Below are 23,013 nucleotides of genomic sequence, written 5' to 3'. Positions count from 1 at the left end.
GGCGTTGTCGACTCGCTCGACAGCCGACGAGGCGCCTCCTCCTGCTTGGCCTTGGTTGCCCCGCCTCCTCCTCCTCTGTCGACAGGGAAGAGGACGGGGCGAGCTCGAAGGTTGTTCTTCTACCACGCGGGGAAGACGTCGTCGATCCCGCCGTCGGCGGGCGGACTGTCGGCCGCCATTGTCGCTGTCGCCCGGCGGTGGAAAGAGTATCATGTCGTAGCTGCCGTCGAGGGACATGAACTCAAGGCTCCCGAAACGGAGCACCGTCCCGGGCCGGAGAGGTTGCTGGAGACTACCCATCTGGAGCTTGACGGGAAGCTGTTCGTCAACACGCAGCAGGCCCCTACCTGGCGCGCCAACTGTCGGCGTTTCGAGACCGGGGGGTCCCTGAGCCGACGAGTGAAGTGTCGCCGCGTGCCCCAGCCCAGATGGGTCGACGCGAGGCCGAGCGCGAAGGGGGGAAGTGAGGTGGCCGGAGATGGGCGTGAGAGAGGTGGAAATCCCGCGGCCTTCGTGTTCGTCCCGCGCCCAGGTCGGGTGCGCTTGCAGTAGGGGGTTACAACCGTCCACACGGGGGAGGGAGCGAGCGGCCTCACGCGAGCGCCCGTCTCGTCCTTGTCCCCGTGCGGCCAACCCCCTCTAAGAGGGCCCTGGTCCTTCCTTCTATAGGCGCAAGGAGAGGATCCAGGTGTACAATGGGGGGTGTAGCAGAGTGCTACGTGTCTAGCGGAGGAGAGCTAGCGCCCTAAGTACACGCCATCGTGGTGGCCGGAGAGATTTTGGCGCCCGGTTTGTGTGATGTCGTGGCCGTCGGAGGAGCGCTGGAGCCTGGCGGAGGGACAGCTGTCGGGGCCGTCGAGTCCTTGCTGACGTCCTCTTGCTTCCATAAGGGGGCCGAGAGCCGCCATCGTCAGGGAGCGTGCGGGGCGCCATCATCACCTATCTGGCGGAGCGAGCCAGATGGGACGCCGGTCTTGTTTCCCGTAGCCTGAGTCAGCTTGGAGTAGGGTAATGATGGCGCCTCCTGTTGACGTGGCCGGTCCGCGCCCTAGGTTGGGCGATGTGGAGGCTCCTCCGAGGTCGAGGTCGAGTCCGTCTTCCGTGGCCGAGGCCGAGTCCGAGCCCCTAGGTCAGGCGAGGCGGAGGCCGTTGGCTGAGGCCAGGGCGGAATTTGAGTCCTGGGGTCGGGCGAAGCGGAGTTCGTTCTGGGGCTGAGCCCAAGTGCGAGCCCTGGGTCGGGCGGAGCGGAGTTCGCCGTCTTCCGGGGCTGAGCCCAAGTCCGAGCCCTGGGTCGGGCGGAGCGGAGTTCGCCGTCTTCCGGGGCTTAGCCCGAATCCGAGCCCTGGGTCGGGCGGAGCGGAGTTTGCCGTCTTCCGGGGCTTAGCCCGAGTCCGAGCCCTGGGTCGGGCGGAGCGGAGTTCGCCGTCTTCCGGGGCTTAGCCCGAGTCCGAGCCCTGGGTCGGGCGGAGCGGAGTTTCCTATGGTGCGTGCGGCCGGGTCTGACTGCCTGTCAGCCTCACTCTGTCAAGTGGCACCGCAGTTGGAGCGGCGCAGGCGGCGCTGTCTTTCTGTCAGACCGGTCAGTGGAGCGGCGAAGTGACGACGGTCACTTCGGCTCTATCAGCTGAGTGACGCGCGTCAGGATAAAGGTGTCAGGCCACCTTTGCATTAAATGCTCCTGCGATTTGGTCGAGGTTGCTTCTCGGCGAAGACAGGGCCTCGGGCGAGCCGGGAACGTGTTCGCCGCTGGAGGGGGGCCTCGGGCGAGGCGGAGATCCTCCGGGGTCGGCTGCCCTTGTCCGAGGCTAGGCTCGGGCGAGGCGTGATCGAGTCCCTCGAATGGACTGATCCCTGACTTGATCGCACCCATCAGGCCTTTGCAGCTTTATGCTGATGGGGGTTACCAGCTGAGAATTAGGAGCCTTGAGGGTACCCCTAATTATGGTCCCCGGCAGTAGGGGAGTGTGAGTTCGAGTGCGTGCACTATTTTTTGCAAGCATTGGGTGTGGAGATGGTGAAACCATGGTAACACCATGTACCCACATTAGATTTTTAATATAATAGTATAGATTGCATCATGTCCATTCTTATTATGAGCATATGCATTAAGCCATGCCGGTGAGAAAGTCATATAACTATTTCAAAGTGATCTTCAACAAGGTCGGTGAGAAAGTTATACGACTATTTTCTATTGCAGTTTATTATATAACTATTTTTTTATTGCAGCTTATTATATAACTATTTTTATTGCAGTTTATTATATTATTGCATCATGTCCAACTTACATTCATTTTATTATATCTTGTATTATAGCAAACAATATTAGTACAAATGGTAATGTCAACACCAAACACCAAAATTCAAAGTTAATGTCTCATAAGGTCTATTTTCGTTACAGATGGGTTGGAAGCTTGGAACATCAGATACCATGCAAACATCATTCTCCAAATAGCATCTAATACTCATTTTAGTGTTATAAAAAAATGCACAGTAGAAAACTTTTCTGCGAGTATATTCTTCCGCTGGGAGGTACGAGAGATGTAAGAAGGTACAAGAGATGTAAGATCATACATTACAGACCGCCTCCCAGTAAAATCATTGACATTTTGAACTAACATCACAATTAATCTTCTACGTTGCACCTATGTCTATCAAGCTTATCTTTTATCAGATCGGTCGTGGCTCAGTGTGGCCAGATCACTCGAAACCAAAGTTCAGAATCCAGCTGGTTTGGTTGGCTCGTCATTGAAACATGGAGCTAATAAGAATTTTATTGATGCTACAAATATCAACCAAGAGGCACAGACTTCTTGATACTCGGTATTAAATGCTGTGTATCCTCAAGCTCAATTTCACCTCCTCCCCATTCGTCCCCACTTTCAAACATCATTTCGATCTGCTCCAGTGTTTTCCCTTTTGTTTCTGGCACACAAAAGTACACAAACAGTACAGAGATAGTGGATATTGCAGCAAAGACGAAGAACATTCCTGCCACTGATATAGCACGGGCCATAGAAAGGAATGACATGGAAACCAAACCACTGCTCACTCTACCACCTACTTGACCAAGCGCTGACCCTTGAGCTCGTAATCTTAAAGGAAATACCTCTGAGGACAAGACCCAACATATTGGTCCCATGCCAATTGAAAAGAATGCCACGTTGCCACAAACTGCGAAAATTGCTAGGTCGATACCAACACGTGGAGACATAAGCCCCACCGCATGGTTTTGCAGTGTAAGTGCAACCCCCAAGAGAAATAAGCAGATGGTCATGCCAATGGTGCTCACATAAAGAAGTGGCTTCCGTCCAACTCTATCAATTAGGAAAATTGCAACCAAGATGAACACTGTCTTAGTGAAACCCACAGCAACAGTTGCAGCGAGAAGCTCCTGATCAGACTTGATGCCAGCATCTTTGAAAATTGTTGGGCTGTAATAGACAGTAGCATCAATTCCTGTGATCTGTTGGAACAACTGAATACCGCAACCAGCGTACAGCATCCGACGGACGGCGGGAGACGGGTTCAAAAGTTCCCTCCACACTTCTTTGTCCTCAGATTTCATTGATTTCATCAGACCTGCGGCTTCCTCGATCTCAGCCAGCCGTTCTTCAGCTTCAGCTTCAGACTCGCTAATCTGCAGCAGCACTGCCCTTGCTTCTGAAACTCTCTTCTCCATCATCAACCACCTAGGGGACTCCGGGATCACGAAAAGCGCAAAGCCAATGAAGACTGATGGGAGGATACCGACACCAAGCATAATCCTCCAATTGATGTGCTCAGAAAGGCCTGAGAAGGCATAATTGGAAACGTAGCCAAGAAGGATCCCAAAATTGATGCAGATCTCAGGAAGGGATGTGAGCGTCCCTCGGGCACCTGCGGGGGAGATCTCAGCAATGTACACTCCAGATACCATGGCACCAAAGCCAATGCCAACCCCAGCAAGGAGCCTCCCTATCATAAGCACAGTGAATGATGGAGCAAACGTCATGATGGTCGCGCCTATCTGGAACACAATTGCACCGAGGCCCATTGTCCATTTTCTGCCAATTGCGTCAGATGTTCGCCCCCCTGATAGGCTTCCCAAGAGTGAGACCACGCTCAGACAGCCTACTAGGATTTCTTGCTGAAACTCGGTTATGTGGAGGTCTTTCTGCATGTAGATGATCGCGCCACTCATTACGCCAACATCTGCAGACAAAAACACGAATCGTTGATCACCAAAACGTGACACGGCGAGAAGAATTGATTTCTAAGCGTCCAGATTGTCAGCAAGTCATGGAAAACTCAGTTAGCGTGGTTTCAAAAGCTGGTTTGCACAACCACAAGTCCAGAACTCGGAGAAGCCAAGATCCTACAGCGCTTGTGAAACATAGAGGAAAGGACAAGCTCAGGAGGTTATGTGAAAGGTTGTTGCTTGCAATCTCCAAAAGCGCCACCTATAGTTGCTAGCAGCGTAAGAACGAATCTAGCTGCTGCCTCCGTGGAAGGCATGAAAGGCGTTTCCATCAGACCAGGCAGCAAATTGCTATCGCTGTCCGAAACTCAGAATCACGCTACGATTCCACGGGCTAGGTGAAAATAAATTAATTGCCAAGAAGAAAAAAAGGTGCCATTTTTAACCGGAAGCTTGGATGCCCGTGGCGCGCGCCGCGAACTCACCGTAGCCGAGCAGGACGGCGTTGAGGGAGGCGAAGACCGCGCAGGCGTACACGAACCGCTCCCTTCTCCCCCTCTCGCTCTCGGGCGCCAACGGCCTCCTCCGCCGCTCCGTCCTAGCGTCCGTCTGTCGCTCCTCGCTCCGATCGAGAACCGCGTACTTGTTCCTGCCGCCATTGGCCGCTGCCCCGGCGCCCGCCATCGCCGTGCCCCGCGCTCCCGGGCCGGCTACCCGGTGGAGTTTCCTCGCCACGGATCGGTGCTCGTTCCGGGGATCATCAGTGGCCCGCGCCCCCCGAGCTCCCCCAAATCCAATGGAGTGCGAGGGAGGTGAGAGGATGTCGATGTGGTGTTCTTTTATTTTATTTCCAACAATGGTGTTCCGTTTCGCTCTCGCGTTTGCGTTAGGGGTAGGTGTTATTTTATTTTTTCAGAAAAAGGTCATCGTTTTCATTTATAGACGCGTAAAACATTGCTATACCTTTTTTTTTTGCACGATACAGCAGAGTAGCAGGGACCAAGCTTGAATTTGGAGATCTTTACGAGGTTAACGTCGGCATTGGGTGATTTTGTCTGGCTCATACTCGGTTTTGACGTAGAAAAATGTTGGAAGCACGACTTGGTCCACTTGGACCAGGTGCCGTGTTACCACCTCCCCCGTCGTCCTTCACTGCCGCATGGGCAAAATTGTTATCAAGGGATAAATGACGATGCTTGATTCTGGAAAACGAGATGGTTTAGCGGCTTAAGATCTACCGGATGGCAACGCAAGAGAGACAGATCAGATAGATAGTGTATTGTGTACCAGTAACTTGGGTTTGTGTATTTGTGGTTTTCCCTGATAGAACATGACAACCGCTAATATAATTTTTTGCAGTTGTCTCCTGATGACGTCGCTTTCATTCCAAGTCTAAGCAAAGACATGGTGGTTTGGACTAATCAATCCTCAAGTACGAACGGCAAAAAAAAAAATCAGAAAGCTCCCTGGTCCACGTCATGGCAGTAGATGTCGCCAAACTTCCCGTTCCATAATACTGTACGATTCAGCGCATCGTTGTCAGAAACTTCGCCTCTCGCGGAATTTGCCGAACACAGCTGGCTGCAGTACGTCAAAAGCAGTCTGGTGAAGCTACTAGTCTAGTTGTTAGCGCTAGCGCAAGGTTAATAGCAGCTGGAGGCAGCGAACGGGTCAAACACACGGCAGCTAGCCTGTTTGGACTTTGGAGCTTGTTGTTTGGATTGGACCCCTCCCTATGCGCCAATCGGCCAATGTGGCTCCTTTTTGACGAGTCGGGTGTCCAAACCGACTCAAGAGGTCATCAAGTCACCGATCATCACACCAGAAATCAGAAATGGATGGTTTCATTCGAATGGGTTAATTGGTTTGCAGGTAAGAAGCAAGAGGATCATCCTATTCCATGATCTATTCGTTGGATCCCAGCGCGCGAAAAAAGAAAAATGAACGTCGTCCCTCCTTCGCTCCACTCCCCATGGCCCGGGATAGAAACGGAAAGGAAACGGTGGCAGTTTGGCAGGAGGAGAGCGAGGCAGGGAAGCTGTGAGGAGCACGCAGAGGAGGAAGAAGCATATGGACTGACCGTAACCGAGGAGGATGGCGTTCAGGGACGCGAAGAGCGCGCAGCTGAAGGCGTAGCGCTGGCCTCGCCTGCGCCGCTGCCTCTGCGCCTCGGCGCGGCGCGCCCACTCCGCCTCCCCCAGCTCCTCCCCCTCCTCGCCCGCCTCCATCCTCCTGTACTCCCGCTTCGTCGCCATTGCCGTCCTCATCTTCACCGACTCCATAATCTCCACCCCGCCGCCACCTCCGGCCTCCTTGCTCGCCAACAACTGCGGCGGCTGGTGGTAGCTACTACTACCGCGTTGCGACCTGCATATGCAGATCTGGCCCGAGGGCTCCTCCAAATGTGGCCTTTTAGCGCTCGCACCGCCGTGGTTCGATTCTTGGCACAAGAAGAAATGGTTTACTCAAGCACCTCTAGTCTGGGGCTTATTTTAGAGTCGCCTCCACGTTCACGGCAGGCCGTCATCTTTTTCTTCGTACATAATTCTATGCTGCAAGTGGCACGGGTACAGCTAGCGACTTGCGAACTCAGAGTTTGAGATCTGTTTGATTCCGCTTCACGAGGACAATTTAGACTAATAGCTAGTGGCACCAAAGCTTTGGAGGTCAGGCATGGCCATGCCTTTCAACCCAAGTACAGGATGGCATTGGCGCATTGCAGAGAGTAGAAGGTACTACTGCCTACAGGGCCGGGCCTTTAGGCCTAACTTGTTCCAGCAGTCTTACACGAATCTCCGTGCCTTCCATATTGCATAGATTAAAAAATAATCCATCCATTCTAAAATAGTATTCGTTTTAGACCTCAATTTTTATATCTATATTTAAATAAATAATAATAAATCAAACATATACATTAATTAATTTATGAATATATTAATAAGATAAAACAAAATTTAATTTAGGGGCAAAGGGAGTAACACACAAGGAATGCTTAGAGAGAAAAGACATATATGGTGCACATGGAAAATTGGTGCATATGGTACACATATTAAATCATCACCACTCATTTTAGATCTAATGCCTCTAGTTGATCATTCAATTTACAAATAACATCTTCTACCATTACGCACCACCATGTTGGAGGGTGTCCTTAGCAAAATATATCAAACAGCTAGAAACGTTAAATCTAAAATAAGTGATGATGATTTAATATGTGCACCATGTGTACCAATGTTTCATGTGCACCAGATATGTTCTCTAGAGAGAAACAACAAGACCAACAGACAAATATAATAGCGTGATCAGATCGAGCAAGGCTGCAAGGGGCTGCTACGCGGACTCGGCAAGTTTGCAGGGTCAATTGCCTGACTGGCTTACTATACACTGAAGGCCTTGATTGATGAACAAGATGGCTTATAAAGGTGCTTCCTTGCCCTCGTGCTGATACGTACGCCAAATGCTGCGGACACTCTGCGTTGACTGGCCGGAATCTGAGGATCTTTTGGACGTTTGCAAAATGGTTCACCTCTTCTGAAGGAGCTTAGCTTCCTTAGTGCTGCTGGTTGGGTCGTCCGTATTTTCAACAGAAGGTGTCGTCCCATTACTAAAGAGGTTTTGGTTGAGCTTCTGACAGAAGAGGAGAAACAGTGAATGGATCTACACATAGGTATAAAAAAAGAAACTGAATCAAGTCAAACAATGGAGGTTTACAGACTCTGCACACACGAGGTTCCCTAAAAAAGAATGGGTTGAATTGATTATAGCATGGCTGACAGTCAGTACAACCACAAGAAAAAATTACATCCACTGGTTCAATCCTACTCTTGTGAATGGATTCAGTAATAGAATGGGTGTTCTAGAGTGCAAAAGATGCCATCTCATATGAAAGGGTCATTTGAAAATCTTCGGGAAACAGCATCACCAACACAGCAACAAATTCACTTCAAGAAAATTTAACAAGCTGCACAGAATATCTGCAAAACGTAAGATATGGAGAGGGAGGGGATTTTCAATGTTGCTTACCACTTTAAGAGAATATATAACATGTGGCAACAGTTCTACATATTCTCTAATATGTCAGCTGTTATGGATCTTAGTTCATAGGAGGATAAACAGCACCAGAAAGATAGCCGAATGGACTTGGCTTCGGGGACTAGACTATTAGAGAGATATGAGACTAATTCTTCTCCATTGATTCATTCATTGATCCCTTTAAAGAGGTACAACACATTTTTATATAGGTAGGAAGACTTGCCCCCTAAATAACTAACTCAATCTTAGCTAATCTAATATTTATCCACTAATTCTAATCTTGAACCTATCCCTGTGGCCTTCATGCCCTGGGCTGCCACCCCCTAACACCATCAAACAAGGCATTAACACTAGCGCTAGCACACTTTGTAAGCGGGTTAGAGCCTGAAACATCAAACATTCAAATTGGGAAGTTTCAAGTTTTTTCCCCTCTTTTTACAAAGAAGAAAGTTGTCAGCATAACTGAAAGGCTACAAGTGCAGTGCGACAAAATAAGCAGCTGCTGTCATCGGCAACGAAATAGCTGATCAACACTTAATGCATGTGCGGTACTAAACGAACTATAATCACTTGTGGGTGCCACATCCATCTTCTTTCCATCTTGTCCTGTTAAAGTTTTCAAAGGCACAAGGTGCAGTTAAGATTTTTTGACAAATATGTACTTGATATCACCAACAATTCAGCTCAAACAAGTACTTGATTTGATCTTGAAGAGTGGCAACACAATCAAACTGGTGTGTGTAACAAAGACTTGATCTAAAGTTTGGATCTTAGAAAATTAGATGAGAGAATTACATAGACTGCGTGTTCATGAAATTGAGAAAAAAGAGAACAGTCTTTGCAGCTAGTTACAAAGGATCTACACCACCTGCTACAACCCATAGGCCACAAATAACCAAAGACACGATACACACTATACAGAGAACAGAGAACATTACCAGAACATGACTTAATCATCAGACCATTGCCTAATATCAAGGTAGGCGTCGGTGTATCCAAACCCTGAAAAAATGTTTTTCACAATTTAATAGCCTAACATAAAGGCGGTGAACAAAAATTCTGGATGTACGACATAACAAGTTAATTGCAGAGATGTAGACCGGAGAAGAACCAACTTACAGAGAGTACAAACGGAGCACCTGATGACTGATGATATGTCTGAGTAAATACAGTCGCCCAACTCTAGCAAGTAGCAACACATATTCCTCTTCCTCTACCTCTTGACCAAGTTTCTTGTCTTTCTCAATTGTTTCTGACAATTCCAGTTGCACGACCAAGAAGCGAAAAGACTGTCTGCAATAGGGCGTGCAAAATAGGGGACGCGGAACTGTAAATTACATTGTTTGACACTGTTTACATAAAAAAGTTTTAAATAGGAAATAAGATAGGAGATGGGATAGAGGACCTGCTAGAGATAGCCTCAGTCTATTCAGCACGAAGGAGACCAAGCCGGCAACCTATGTTATATGCAAGAACACGTCAGAACCGTGCATAAAACACTTGCAGCTAGTCATACGTTCTAATATCAGTATCAACAACTCAGTAGCAACCTACAATGTTCGCTTGTTCACATATCAATGTGCAAACAAAATATCATTTGCATTCCAGTGGCAGTTGTTAAAAGATATCTCATAAGATGAGGAGTTGTAATCGGATAGGTGTTCTTGTTCACAGATAGACTAGAATATAGTTTAAACCTATATTGGATTTATCAAGTGCTCACAGAATCGTATATATTTTTATGTGGTAATCAGAAACGTGGCGAGTTCATCATCATTTACCCCCATGAATTCTTTTCCTCGACCTACTCGTCTCCAAGAAGCTAACGAGTCTAACCATGACTCTTATATATATGCGCTGACTCTTCGATCAATGGCTTTGACTATAGGGTATGTCATCTAAAATTTACATATATAGTGTTTGATCAAAGTATTTGGATCAAACAATTTTGATAGTTCAATAATATGTTTATATTTCAAACATGATTTGGTATACATACACTAAAGTACAAAGTAAATCTTATATTTAAAGGTTAAGTTAAAAACAAGAATAAGCCTTAAATTTGAAAAAAAAATTAAAAATATTCACAAGCTATGATATAAAAACAGATGAAAAGTCCTACCAATAGTTTATAAAATATAGGCATGAAAAAGAGATTTATCTGGCTTTTTAGCTGAGATATTTTAAGGGACAGAATCAATATTTTGACTTCTGAAAGCTCAAGACCTATCGTAATCTTGTTTGGTAGTTTCGTTTTTTTGGTTGTAGGGCCTTGTCAGAACCCTGGAATAGGGGTGCCCGTTACTACAGTATGAAGGTGTGGTGTCCATGCGACTATCCTTAGTCGCGTGGCGAACAGTACCTGCCTCACCACGTGGACAGCTCCAGGGCCGCCACGTGGCCAAGAAAGACAATATACTCCATAGCGTCAACAGTGGGTCCGAACCCCACGGGAAAGTGCCAGACCCCTGGATACACAGCCTGAACCTCCGGGCAGAGTCCAGGACCTCCGTGAAGTACAGACCGGACCCCCAAGACGGGTCCCGGACCTCCCTGTGTGGGGCCTAGGCCGCTCACAACAAGGTCCCGGGATTCTAAGAGAAGGAGTACCCGGACCTTGTTCAAGGCCAGGCGGGGGTCCGGAGCCAACACGTGTCCGGACCATATTGCGTACGTTCCTGCTCCCCGCTCAGGCGGAGACCCGACGCTGCCACGTGGCCAGCCGTCTGTGACGTAAGCCAACGGGCGGAGCTGGACGTAAGGCCTCTGGGCCGCCCGCATTTATTACCGAATTTTTTTCATTCTGACCCTTTCTCGAAAGAAAAATCACGTTCGGACCCTAGAAAATTTTAATGTCATTTTTGGACCCTTTGCTCGGCGCCATAACCCATAGCGCCGAGGTAACACAGCTCGGCGCCATAGGCTATGACGCCGAGGTACGTGCTGCGCTGGCGCAACCCGAACGTTGTGGCGTCGACGTGGCACCAAGCTCGGCGCCATAGATCTTGGCGCCGAGCTTGGCTGTGCAATCACAAATGCTGTCTAGCTTAGTCGGTAGAGTGTAAGGCTTTTAAACTTGTGGTTGTGGGTTCGAGCCCCATGTCGGGGTTTTAATTAATATTTTTTGTCTGTCACTAATTTATTTTTTTGCCAGATTTTTCGTTTATGTCGGTGTTTTGTCCATCCAGATTTATTTATCATCTAGATTTTTTTGTTTATTTGGACAAAAACAAATGCTGGGTTTTTGTGACTGATTTTTCTACTAACTCCGTAGAAGTACGCATAGTAGGTTGTGGTGGGATTAGTATTTTAGACTCATAATAATCTCTCCACCTATCTCGTCATTAAATCCATTGGTTAACATAACTTGACGCGGGCAAAAGCAGACTTTTCTTTTGGTCAGACTAGAAGACTACCGCTCATATTTCATCTCCGTTAATTAAATAGAGTCTTATTCTCAGTTTTGGAGAAATTAAACGTTTCTGGCAGCATGCCACCGTTCACGGCACGCTACCGATACAGAGATCCGATTCGCCGATCTACTTGCCAGGCAAAGCGTCAGGTTTGGCTTAAAATAAAACACTGCACCAGGACGCGGCTTGGTCTTTGCATGCTTCGCTTTTAGATATGATTCGTGATTCGTAATACTGGTACTGACTCTGCCCTGCCCAGGCCAAAAGAAGTTTTTTTTCATAACGTCGGAGCAAGTACATATATCTATAAAAGATCTTGGAAATTAACAGATGCATCATCTTCAGGCTGGCGCAAATCACAGACCGCATCAGTCTGTCAGTCACAGTCCATGACCGAATGCGGGCGTAAATCAGCGAATTCAGGCAAGGTAAGACAATTACTGCTAATCTACAACAAGGAGACTTTCTAGAGCGCTAAGTGCTGGACCTTCACATGATGAACTCTGAAGCATACATCAACTACATTCTTGGTGATTCCGTCCTCTCAAACGAAACAAAAGCTGTGTACAGTGTCAATTAGGTGATTCCGTCCTCTCGCTAATTACAAGTGATTTTAAACATTAAATAATATACTAAAAACTGAAGTACACCATTTAAAATGTTAAAAATATTTATATCATAAACAAATGACTGTGTTAATCTTACATTACCAGTGACAAAGACAACAAAAACGAAAAATATGGACAACAAAAAAACAAATTATTGACAAAGACAAAAATATTGAACGTCCACCATGGACTCGAACCCACAACCTCAAGGTTAAAAGTGTTGCACTCTACCAACTAAGCTAGACAAGCTTTACTGTTATACATCCGAGCTCGGCGTCATAGATCTTGGCGCCGAGCTCGGTGCCACGTCAGCGCCACGTTGTCTGGGTTGTGCCAGCGCAGCACGTACCTCGGCGCCATAGCCTATGGCGCCGAGATGTGTTACCTCGGCGCCATAGCGTATGGCGCCGAGCAAAGGGTCCAAAAATGACATTAAATTTTTTTAAGGTCTAAACGTGAATTTTTTTCAGAGAAAGAGACAAAATACAAAAAATTCGGCATTTATTACGGGTGAGGCGCGTCGCCTGTCAAACTGGCAGGTGATATGCCGCCTCAGCATTAAATGTGCCCCGTCTACTCCACTGACAAGCGATGTGCCGCCTCAGCATTAAATGAGCCCTATCCTCTCTGTTGACGGGTGGCGTCCAGGCCATCCTGCAGGCGACGTGCCCGTCCACTCCGGTGGCGGACAGTACGCTCGTGCTGCGGCATACACTGTGCTCATCATCACTCGTACGTAGTTAGGGAAGCTTTCGCTGCACGCCAATGCTACGCAGACCGCGGATATCAGGGCACAAGAAGATTGCACTGGCAACGGGCATTAGTTGTTCCAAGTATTACATCCGTTATGTCCCTAGGCCCGCATGTCGGGGCTCAGCACCCTTATACGTGCCCCCCTTGAGCTATAAAAGGGGAGGCACGCAACGTTACAAGCTCACTTAGATCCAGCTCAGGCTCACAAGTTCATACAAGCTCTCAAGCTCAATACATCACAGTGGAGTAGGGTATTACGCTCCGGCGGCCCGAACCACTCTAAACCTGAAAGTCGCCTAGAGGGGGGATGAATAGGCAAATCTGAAATTTATAAAGTTTAAGCACAACTATAAGTCGGGGTTAGCGTTAGAAATATAATCGAGTCCGAAAGAGAGGGCGAAACAAATCACAAGCAAATAAGGTGAATGACACGGTGATTTGTTTTACCGAGGTTCGGTTCTTGCAAACCTACTCCCCGTTGAGGTGGTCACAAAGACCAGGTCTCTTTCAACCATTTCCCTCTCTCAAACGGTCACCTAGACCGAGTGAGCTTCTCTTCTCAATTAATCGGGACACTAAGTCCCTATAAGGACCACCACACAATTGGTGTCTCTTGCCTTGATTACAATTGAGTTAGAAACAAGAAAGAAGGAAGAAGAAAAGCAATCTAAGTGTAAGAACTCAAATGAACACAATTGTCTCTTTCACTAGTCACTATTTGATTGGAATGGACTTTGGACTTGGGAGAGGATTTGATCTCTTTGTTTGTGTCTTAGAATGAAGTCCTCTTGTATGAGGTTTGAATGCTGAAAGCTTGGATCCATTGAAGTGTGGTGGTTGGGGGGATTTATAGCCCCAACCACCAAAAGAACCGTTGGTGAGGGCTTCTGTCGTATGGCGCACCGGACAGTCCGTTGCGCCACCGGACACTGTCCGGTGCGCCAGCCACGTCACCAGGTCGTTGGGTTCCGACCATTGGAGCTTCTGACATGTGGGCCACCAGACAGTCCGGTGCGTCTTCTGGCGCTGCTCTGACTTCTGCGCGCGCAGGCGCGCACTGTTCACTTTCACTGTTCCTCTGCAGACGATCGTTGGCGCGAAGTAGCCGTTGCTCCGCTGGCACACCGAACAGTCCGGTGAATTATAGCGGAGCGGCCTCCCCAAATTCCCGAAGGTGGCAAGTTCGGATTGGAACTCCCTGGTGCACCGGACAGTCCGGTGCGCCAGACCAGGGCTGCCTTTGGGTTGTCCTTTGCTCTTTTTATTTGAACTCTTTCTTGGACTTTTTATTGGTTTATGTTGAACCTTTGGCACCTGTAAAACTTATAATCTAGAGCAAACTAGTTAGTTCAATTATTTGTGTTGGGCAATTCAACCACCAAAATTCATATAGGAAAAGGTGTAAACCTATTTCCCTTTCAATCTCCCCCTTTTTGGTGATTGATGCCAACACAAACCAAAGCAAATATAAAAGTGCAGAATTGAACTAGTTTGCATAAGGTAAGTGCAAAGTTTGCTTGGAATGAAACCAATAAGTATTTCTACTAGATATGCATGGATGGTTTTCTTCTTATTTAAAATTTTGGACCACGCTTGCACCACTTGTTTTGTTTTGCAAAGTTTTGGAAATTCTTTTTCAAAGTCTTTTTGCAAATAGTCAAAGGTATGTGAATAAGATTTTGAGAAGCATTTTCAAGATATGAAATTTTCTCCCCCTGTTTCAAATGCTTTTCCTTTGACTAAACAAAACTCCCCCTCAAAGAAATTCTCCACTTAGTGTTCAAGAGGGTTTTTAGATATAAATTTTTGAAGAGGTTATACCAATTTGAAATTATATCAAAAATAAGATACCAATTGAAAAATCTTCTCTTAACACAAATTTGAAAGACTACATTTTTGAAATTGGTGGTGGTGCGGTCCTTTTGCTTTGGGCTAATACTTTCTCCCCCTTTGGCATGAATCGCCAAAAACGGATACTTGTGAGTGAAATATAAGCCCTTGTTCAAACTTTCTCCCCTTTGGTAAATAATATAGGAGTGAAGATTATACCAAATTGGAGAGCGGTGTGGAGCGATGGCGAAGGATTAATAAGTCGATGGAGTGGAGTGGAAGCCTTGTCTTCGGCGAAGAACTCCATTTCCCTTTCAATCTATGACTTAGCATATAATACACTTGAAAACACATTAGTCATAGCACATGAAAGAGATGTGATCAAAGGTATATAAATGAGCTATGTGTGCAAAATATCAATCAAAATTCCTAGAATCAAGAATATTTAGCTCATGCCTAAGTTTGGTAAAGGTTTTCTCATCTAATGGCTTGGTAAAGATATCGGCTAATTGATCTTTGGTGCTAACATATGCAATCTCGATATCCCCCTTAGGAGTATAAACTAAATATCTCAAGATTCGTTTTACGACCCTAAGGTGAACTTCCTTAGGATCGTCTTAGAATCTTGCACACATGCATACGGAAAGCATAATGTCCGGTCGTGAAGCATATAAATAGAGTAAAGAACCTATCATTGACCGGTATACCTTTTGATCTGCGGATTTACCTCCCGTGTCGAGGTCGAGATGCCCATTTGTTCCCATGGGTGTCTTGATGGGCTTGGCATCCTTCATCCCAAACTTGCTAAGAATATCTTGAATGTACTTCGTTTGGCTAATGAAGGTGCCTTCTTGAAGCTGCTTGACTTGGAATCCTAAGAAATACTTCAACTCCCCCATCATTGACATCTCGAATTTTTGAACCGTTATCCTACTAAACTCTTCACAAGTAGATTTGTTAGTAGACCCAAATATGATATCATCAACATAAATTTGGCATACAAACAAATCATTTTCAATAGTTTTAGTAAAGAGAGTAGGATCGGCTTTTCCGACTTTGAAGCCATTAGCTATAAGAAAATCTCTTAGGCATTTATACCATGCTCTTGGGGCTTGCTTGAGCCCATAAAGCGCCTTAGAGAGTTTATAGACATGGTTAGAGTACTCACTATCTTCAAAGCCGAGAGGTTGCTCAACATAGACCTCTTCCTTGATTGGTCCATTGAGGAAGGCACTCTTCACGTCCATTTGATAAAGCTTAAAGCCATGGTAAGTAGCATAGGCAAGTAATATACGAATCGACTCAAGCCTAGCTACGGGTGCATAGGTTTCACCAAAATCCAAACCTTCGACTTGTGAATACCCCTTGGCTACAAGTCGGGCTTTGTTCCTTGTCACCACACCATGCTCATCTTGTTTGTTGCGGAAGACTCATTTGGTTTCTACAACATTTTGGTTAGGACGTGGAACAAGATGCCATACCTCATTCCTCGTGAAGTTGTTGAGTTCCTCTTGCATCGCCAGCACCCAATTCGAATCTTGAAGTGCTTCCTTTACCCTGTGTGGCTCAATAGAGGAAACAAAAGAGTAATGTTCACAAAAATGAGCAACACGAGATCAAGTGGTTACCCCCTTATGAATATCGCCGAGGATGGTGTTCACGGGGTGATCTCGTTGGATTGCTTGGTGGACTCTTGGGTGTGGCGGTCTTGGACCATCATCATCTTCCTTGTCTTGATCATGGGCATATCCCCCTTGATCATTGTCCTCCTCTTGAGGTGGCTCCTCTTGATCTTCATCATCATCATCATCTTGAGCTTGATCCTTATCTTGAGTTGGTGGAGATGCTTGCATGGAGGAAGATGAAGGTTGTTGATCTTGTGCATTAGTGGGCTCTTCGGATTCCTTAGGACACACATCCCCAATGGACATGTTCCTTAGTGCGACGCACAGAGCCTCTTCATCATCTAGCTCATCAAGATCAACTTGCTCTACTTGAGAGCCGTTAGTCTCATCAAACACAATGTCACAAGAAATTTCAACTAGTCCAGTGGACTTGTTAAAGACTCTATATGCCCTTGTGTTTGAATCATATCCTAGTAAAAAGCCTTCTACAGCCTTAGGGGCAAATTTAGATTTTCTACCTCTTTTAACAAGAATAAAACATTTGCTACCAAAGACTCTAAAATATGAAACATTGGGCTTTTTACCGGTGAGGAGTTCGTATGATGTCTTCTTGAGGATTCGGTGTAGATATAACTGGTTGATGGCGTAGCAAGCGGTGTTGACCGCCTCGGCCCAAAACCGATCCGAAGTCTTGTACTCATCAAGCATGGTCCTTGCCATGTCCAATAGAGTTCTATTCTTCCTCTCCACTACACCATTTTGTTGTGGCGTGTAGGGAGAAGATAACTCATGCTTGATGCCCTCCTCCTCAAGAAAGCCTTCAATTTGAGAATTCTTGAACTCCGTCCCATTGTCGCTTCTTATCTTCTTGATCCTTAAGCCGAACTCATTTTGAGCTCGTCTCAAGAATCCCTTTAAGGTATCTTGGGTTTGTGATTTTTCCTGCAAAAAGAACACCCAAGTGAAGCGAGAATAATCATCCATAATAACTAGACAGTACTTACTCCCGCCGATGCTTATGTAAGCTATCGGGCCGAATAGGTCCATGTGGAGTAGCTCAAGTGGCCTGTCAGTCGTCATGATGTTCTTGTGTGGATGATGAACACCAACTTGCTTCCCTGCTTGACATGCGCTACAAACCCTGTCTTTCTCAAAATGAACATTGGTTAGTCCCAAAATGTGCTCTCCCTTTAGAAGCTTGTGAAGATTCTTCATCCCAACGTGGGCTAGTCGGCGATTCCAGAGCCAACCCATGTTAGTCTTAGCAATTAAGCAAGTGTCGAGTTCAGCTCTATTAAAATCAACTAAGTATAGTTGACCCTCTAACACTCCCTTAAATGCTACTGAATCATCACTTCTTCTAAAGACAGTAACACCTATATTCGTAAAAAGACAGTTGTAACCCATTTTGCATAATTGAGAAACAGAAAGCAAATTGTAATCTAAAGAATCTACAAGAAAAACATTGGAAATGGAATGGTCAGGTGATATAGCAATTTTACCCAATCCTTTGACCAAACCTTGATTTCCATCCCCGAATGTGATAGCTCTTTGGGGATCTTGGTTTTTCTCGTAGGAGGAGAACATTCTTTTCTCCCCAGTCATGTGGTTTGTGCATCCGCTGTCGATGATCCAACTTGAGCCCCCGGATGCATAAACCTACAAAACAAGTTTAGTCCTTGTTCTTAGGTACCCAAACGGTCTTGGGTCCTTTGACATTAGAAACAAGCACCCTGGGTACCCAAACACAAGTCTTTGACCCCTTGTGTTTGCCCCCAACATATTTGGCAACTACTTTGCCTGATTTGTTAGTTAAAACATATAACGCATCAAAAGTCTTAAATGAAATGTTAGGTTCATTTGATGCAATAGGAGTTTTCTTCTTAGGCAATTTAGCATGGGTTGATTGCCTAGAACTAGATGCCTCACTCTTATACATGAAAGCATGATGAGAGCCAGAGTGAGACTTCCTAGAGTGAATTCTCCTCATTTTGTGCTCGGGATAACCGGCAGGGTATAAAATGTAACCCTCGTTATCCTGAACCATGGGAGCTTTGCCCTTAACAAAATTAGACAATCTTTTAGGAGGGGCATTAAGCTTGACATTGTTTCCTTGTTGGAAGCCAATGCCATCCTTAATGCCTGGGCGTCTCCCACTATAGAGCATGCTTCTAGCAAATTTAATTTTTTCATTTTCTAAGTCACACTCATTGATTTTAGCACTAAGTTGAGCTATGTGATCATTTTGTTGTTTAATTAAACTAGGTGATCATGGATAGCATCAACATTAATGTCTCTACATCTAGTACAAATAGTAACATGCTCAACGATAGATGTAGAGGGTTTGCAAGTATTTAATTCAACAATCTTAGCATGTAAAATGACATTCTCATCTCTAAGATTGGAAATAGAAGTATTGCAAACATCTAAATCTTTAGCCTTAGTAATTAATTTTTCATTTTCAATCTTAAGGCTAGAAAGAGAGGCATTCATTTTTTCAATCTTAGCAATTAGACTAGCATTATCATTTCTAAGATTGGTAATTGAATCATCACAAATATTTGACTTCTCAACCTTAGCAATCAAATTGGCATTCTCAATTCTAAGGTTGGAGATAGTGTCATGGCAAATGCTAAGCTCACTAGTTAATTTTTCACATTTTTCTACTTCCTGAGCATAAGCATTTTTAACCTTAACATGCTTTTTATTTTCTTTAATAAGGAAGTTCTCTTGGCTATCCAAGAGTTCATCCTTATCATGAATAGCACTAATTAATTCATTTAATTTCTCCTTTTGTTGCATGTTTAGGTTGGCAAAAAGTGTAAATAAATCATCCTCATTATCACTAGAGCTAGCTCATCACTGAATGTTGCATACTTAGTGGAGGATCTAGATTTTACCTTCTTCTTCTTGCCGTCCTTTGCCATAAGGCACTTGTGACCGACGTTGGAGAAGAGAAGTCCTTTGTTGACGGCGATGTTGGCGGCGTCCTCGTCCGAGGAGGAGTCGGTGGAGCTCTCGTCGGAGTCCCACTCCCGGCAAACATGGGCATCGCGCCCTTCTTCTTGTAGTATCTCTTCTTCTCCTTCTTCTTTCCCCTCTTGTCGTCGCCCTGTCACTGTCACTAGAAATAGGACATTTTGCTATAAAGTGACCGGGCTTACCACATTTGTAGCAAACCTTCTTGGAGCGGGGCTTGTAATCCTTCCCCCTCCTTTGCTTGAGGATTTGGCGGAAGCTCTTGATGATGAGCGCTATTTCCTCGTTGTCGAGCTTGGAGGTGTCGATGGGGACCCTACTTGGTGTAGAGTCCTTCTTTTCTTCTTCCGTCGCCTTGAATGCGACGGGTTGTACCTCGGGTGTTGAGGTGGCGCCTCGCTCGATGATTTGTTTGGAGCCTTTGATCATTAGTTCAAAGCTCACAAACTTTCCTATTACTTCCTCGGGAGACATTAGTTTATATCTTGGATCACCACGAATTAATTGTACTTGTGTAGGGTTAAGAAAAACGAGTGATCTAAGAATAACCTTGACCATTTCATGGTCATCCCATTTGGTGCTCCCGAGGTTGCGCACTTGGTTCACCAAGGTTTTGAGCCGGTTGTACATGGCTTGTGGTTCCTCCCCTTGGTGAAGCATGAAGCGACCGAGCTCCCCCTCGATCGTCTCCCGCTTGGTGATCTTGGTCACCTCGTCTCCTTCGTGCGCGGTCTTGAGCACGTCCCAAATCTCCTTTGCACTCTTCAACCCTTGCACCTTATTCTCCTCTCGACTTAGAGAGGCGAGGAGTATAGTAGTGGCTTGGGAGTTGAAGTGTTGGATTTGTTCGACCTCCTCCGAATCATAATCCTTGTCCCCTTTCTTTGGTACCTGCGCTCCATACTCAACAATATCCCATATGCTTTTGTGGAGTGAGGTTAGATGATGCCTCATTTTATCACTCCACATAGAATAATCTTCAACTTCAAACATAGGTGGTTTGCCTAATGGGACAGAAAGTAATGGAGCGCGTTTTGAAATACGAGGGTAGCGAAGGGGCATCTTACTATACTTCTTGCGCTCATGGCGCTTAGAAGTGGCGGATGCCGATTCCGAGTCGGAGGAGGAAGGTGACGAAGAGTCGGTCTCGTAGTAGACCACCTTCTTCATCTTCTTCTTCTTGTCACCCTTCCTTGGGACTTGATGGAGGAAGAGGATTCCTCCTTGTGCTTGTGGGCGGACTCCCTTGAGTGTGTTCTCCCCGAGCTTGCGGACTTGTCGCCGGTCCCGATCTCCCTCATGGCGGATGCTCCCGACATCACTTCGAGTGGTTAGGCTCTAATGAAGTACCAGGATCTGATACCAATTGAAAGTCGCCTAGAGGGGGGGTGAATAGGCAAATCTGAAATTTATAAAGTTTAAGCACAACTACAAGCCGGGATTAGCGTTAGAAATATAATCGAGTCCGAAAGAGAGGGCGAAAACAAATCACAAGCAAATAAGGCGAATGACACGGTGATTTGTTTTACCGAGGTTCGATTCTTGCAAACCTACTCCCCGTTGAGGACTTGAGGTGGTCACAAAGACCAGGTCTCTTTCAACCCTTTCCCTCTCTCAAACCGTCACCTGGACCGAGTGAGCTTCTCTTCTCAATTAATCGGGACACTAAGTCTCTACAAGACCACCACACAATTGGTGTCTCTTGCCTTGATTATAATTGAGTTAGAAACAAGAAAGAAGGAATAAGAAAAGCAATCCAAGTGCAAGAACTCAAATGAACACAATTGTCTCTCTTGCTAGTCACTATTTGATTGGAATGAACTTTGGACTTGGGAGAGGATTTGATCTCTTTGTTTGTGTCTTGGAATGAAGTCTAGAGCTCTTGTATGAGGTTTGAATGCTGAAAGCTTGGATCCATTGAAGTGTGGTGGTTGTGGGGATTTATAGCCCCAACCACTATCCCCCAACCACCAAAAGAACCGTTGGTGAGGGCTTCTGTCGTATGGCGCACCGGACAGTCCGGTACGCCACCGGACACTGTCCGGTGCGCCAGCCACGTCACCAGGCCGTTGGGTTCCGACCGTTGGAGCTTCTGACATGTGGGCCACCGGACAGTCACTATTCACTGTCTGGTGCGTCTTCTGGCGCTGCTCTGACTTCTGCGCGCAGGCGTGCACTGTTCACTTTCACTGTTCCTCTGCAGACGACCGTTTGTGCGAAGTACTTGCTCCGCTGGCACACCGGACAGTCCGGTGCAACACCGGACAGTCCGATGAATTATAGCGGAGCGGCCTCCCTAAATTCCCGAAGGTGGCAAGTTCAGATTGGAACTACCTGGTGCACCGGACACTGTCCGGTGGCACACCGGACAGTCCGGTGCGCCAGACCAATGCTGCCTTTGGGTTGTCTTTTGCTCTTTTTCTTTGAACCCTTTCATGGACTTTTTATTGGTTTGTGTTGAACCTTTGGCACCTGTAAAACTTATAATCTAGAGCAAACTAGTTAGTTCAATTATTTGTGTTGGGCAATTCAACCACCAAAATTCATATAGGAAAAGGTGTAAGCCTATTTCCCTTTCAAAACCCTTTGTGTGTTCTTGTGTTCGTCCATCACTTAGAAGACAGGCAAAACGCTTAGGCCCCTCCTCATCTTAGGATTTAGGGCGGGTGCATTCCGCCACCCGGCCGGAGATTTCCTCTCCGACATTTGGCGCGCCAGGTAGGGGCTTAGGCTTTAGGTTTTTGCTTGTTTTCTTGCTCAACATGATGGTGCAAATCGTTGAGCACCGCGCCGAGACTTCGGTAGATTTCCTGGTGGAGGAAGAAGCTGCTTCTTCCACGCCACAGGTTCCCAACCGCCCAGTGTCGAGCACTGCTGCTGTGCACGCTGCGCAGCAGCATACAGCTGCGCAGACATCCCGGACTCCGTCAAGGGAGGCTCCGGGGGCGTTGTCTGCGGCCAGGGAGTTGCTGCGCCACCCCCCAAGCTCCACGGCCGCACCAGGGGCCATGAAGCAGTGGCATGACGACGTCGACCGACTGCTCGGCATGGCGCACTCCAGCTCGACCAGGTCGAGGCCGCGGTCATCCCGGCGCCAACATGAGGCGACAGCATCTATGCGCTCACCCTCGGTGAGGGGTGCACAGACTGACGACCTCTGGGTAGAGCTCAACCGCAGGCGTGCAAGAGAGGATGCCCGAGTCTCCCTGGAGAGGGCGCGGGAGCGCCGACGAAACATCGAGGGTCGCAACCTCGATCAAGATTTTGCTGCGGTAGCACCGCAGACCCCAGCGGGTGCCCGGATCCAGGCGGGTGTCCCATTGGCCGGCATGGGCTGCGCCGCGCTCGCGGATCATCTCCGCGCGGCAACCTGCCCCCCCAAGTTTCGGCCGCACCTGCCGAAAAAGTACGACGATACGTCTAACTCGTCAGAATTCTTGTAGGTGTACGTCACCGCCATTACGGTAGCAGGTGGAGACACCACCGTGATGGCAACATATTTTCATGTTGCCTTGTCTGGGCCTGCCCGGACTTGGCTCATGAACCTTACCCCAGGATCAATCTACTCCTGGGAAGGGCTCTGCGCGAGGTTCGCA

At 46.8% G+C, this 23,013-nt stretch overlaps 1 protein-coding gene across 2 annotated transcripts; it reads right to left on the bottom strand.

The window, feature by feature from the left end:
- Positions 1-2,449: 2,449 nt before the first annotated feature.
- Positions 2,450-6,618, bottom strand: LOC100282697 (arabinose-proton symporter). Of its 2 annotated transcripts, none has more exons than NM_001414626.1 (2): positions 6,258-6,618; positions 2,450-4,191 (listed from the first exon to the last, which is right to left on the bottom strand). In NM_001414626.1, exons 1-2 carry the CDS (start codon positions 6,457-6,459, stop codon positions 2,789-2,791), a joined length of 1,605 nt encoding a protein of 534 aa, NP_001401555.1. In that variant the 5' UTR covers positions 6,460-6,618; the 3' UTR covers positions 2,450-2,788. The 2 variants fall into 2 exon arrangements, with proteins under 2 accessions (NP_001401555.1, NP_001149076.1); NM_001155604.2 differs by lacking the exon at positions 6,258-6,618 and adding an exon at positions 4,663-4,973.
- Positions 6,619-23,013: the final 16,395 nt, after the last annotated feature.

Source organism: Zea mays, chromosome 2, assembly GCF_902167145.1.
Source record: "Zea mays cultivar B73 chromosome 2, Zm-B73-REFERENCE-NAM-5.0, whole genome shotgun sequence".
NCBI lineage: Eukaryota > Viridiplantae > Streptophyta > Magnoliopsida > Poales > Poaceae > Zea > Zea mays.
This window is presented reverse-complemented; position numbering and strand designations above follow the sequence as displayed.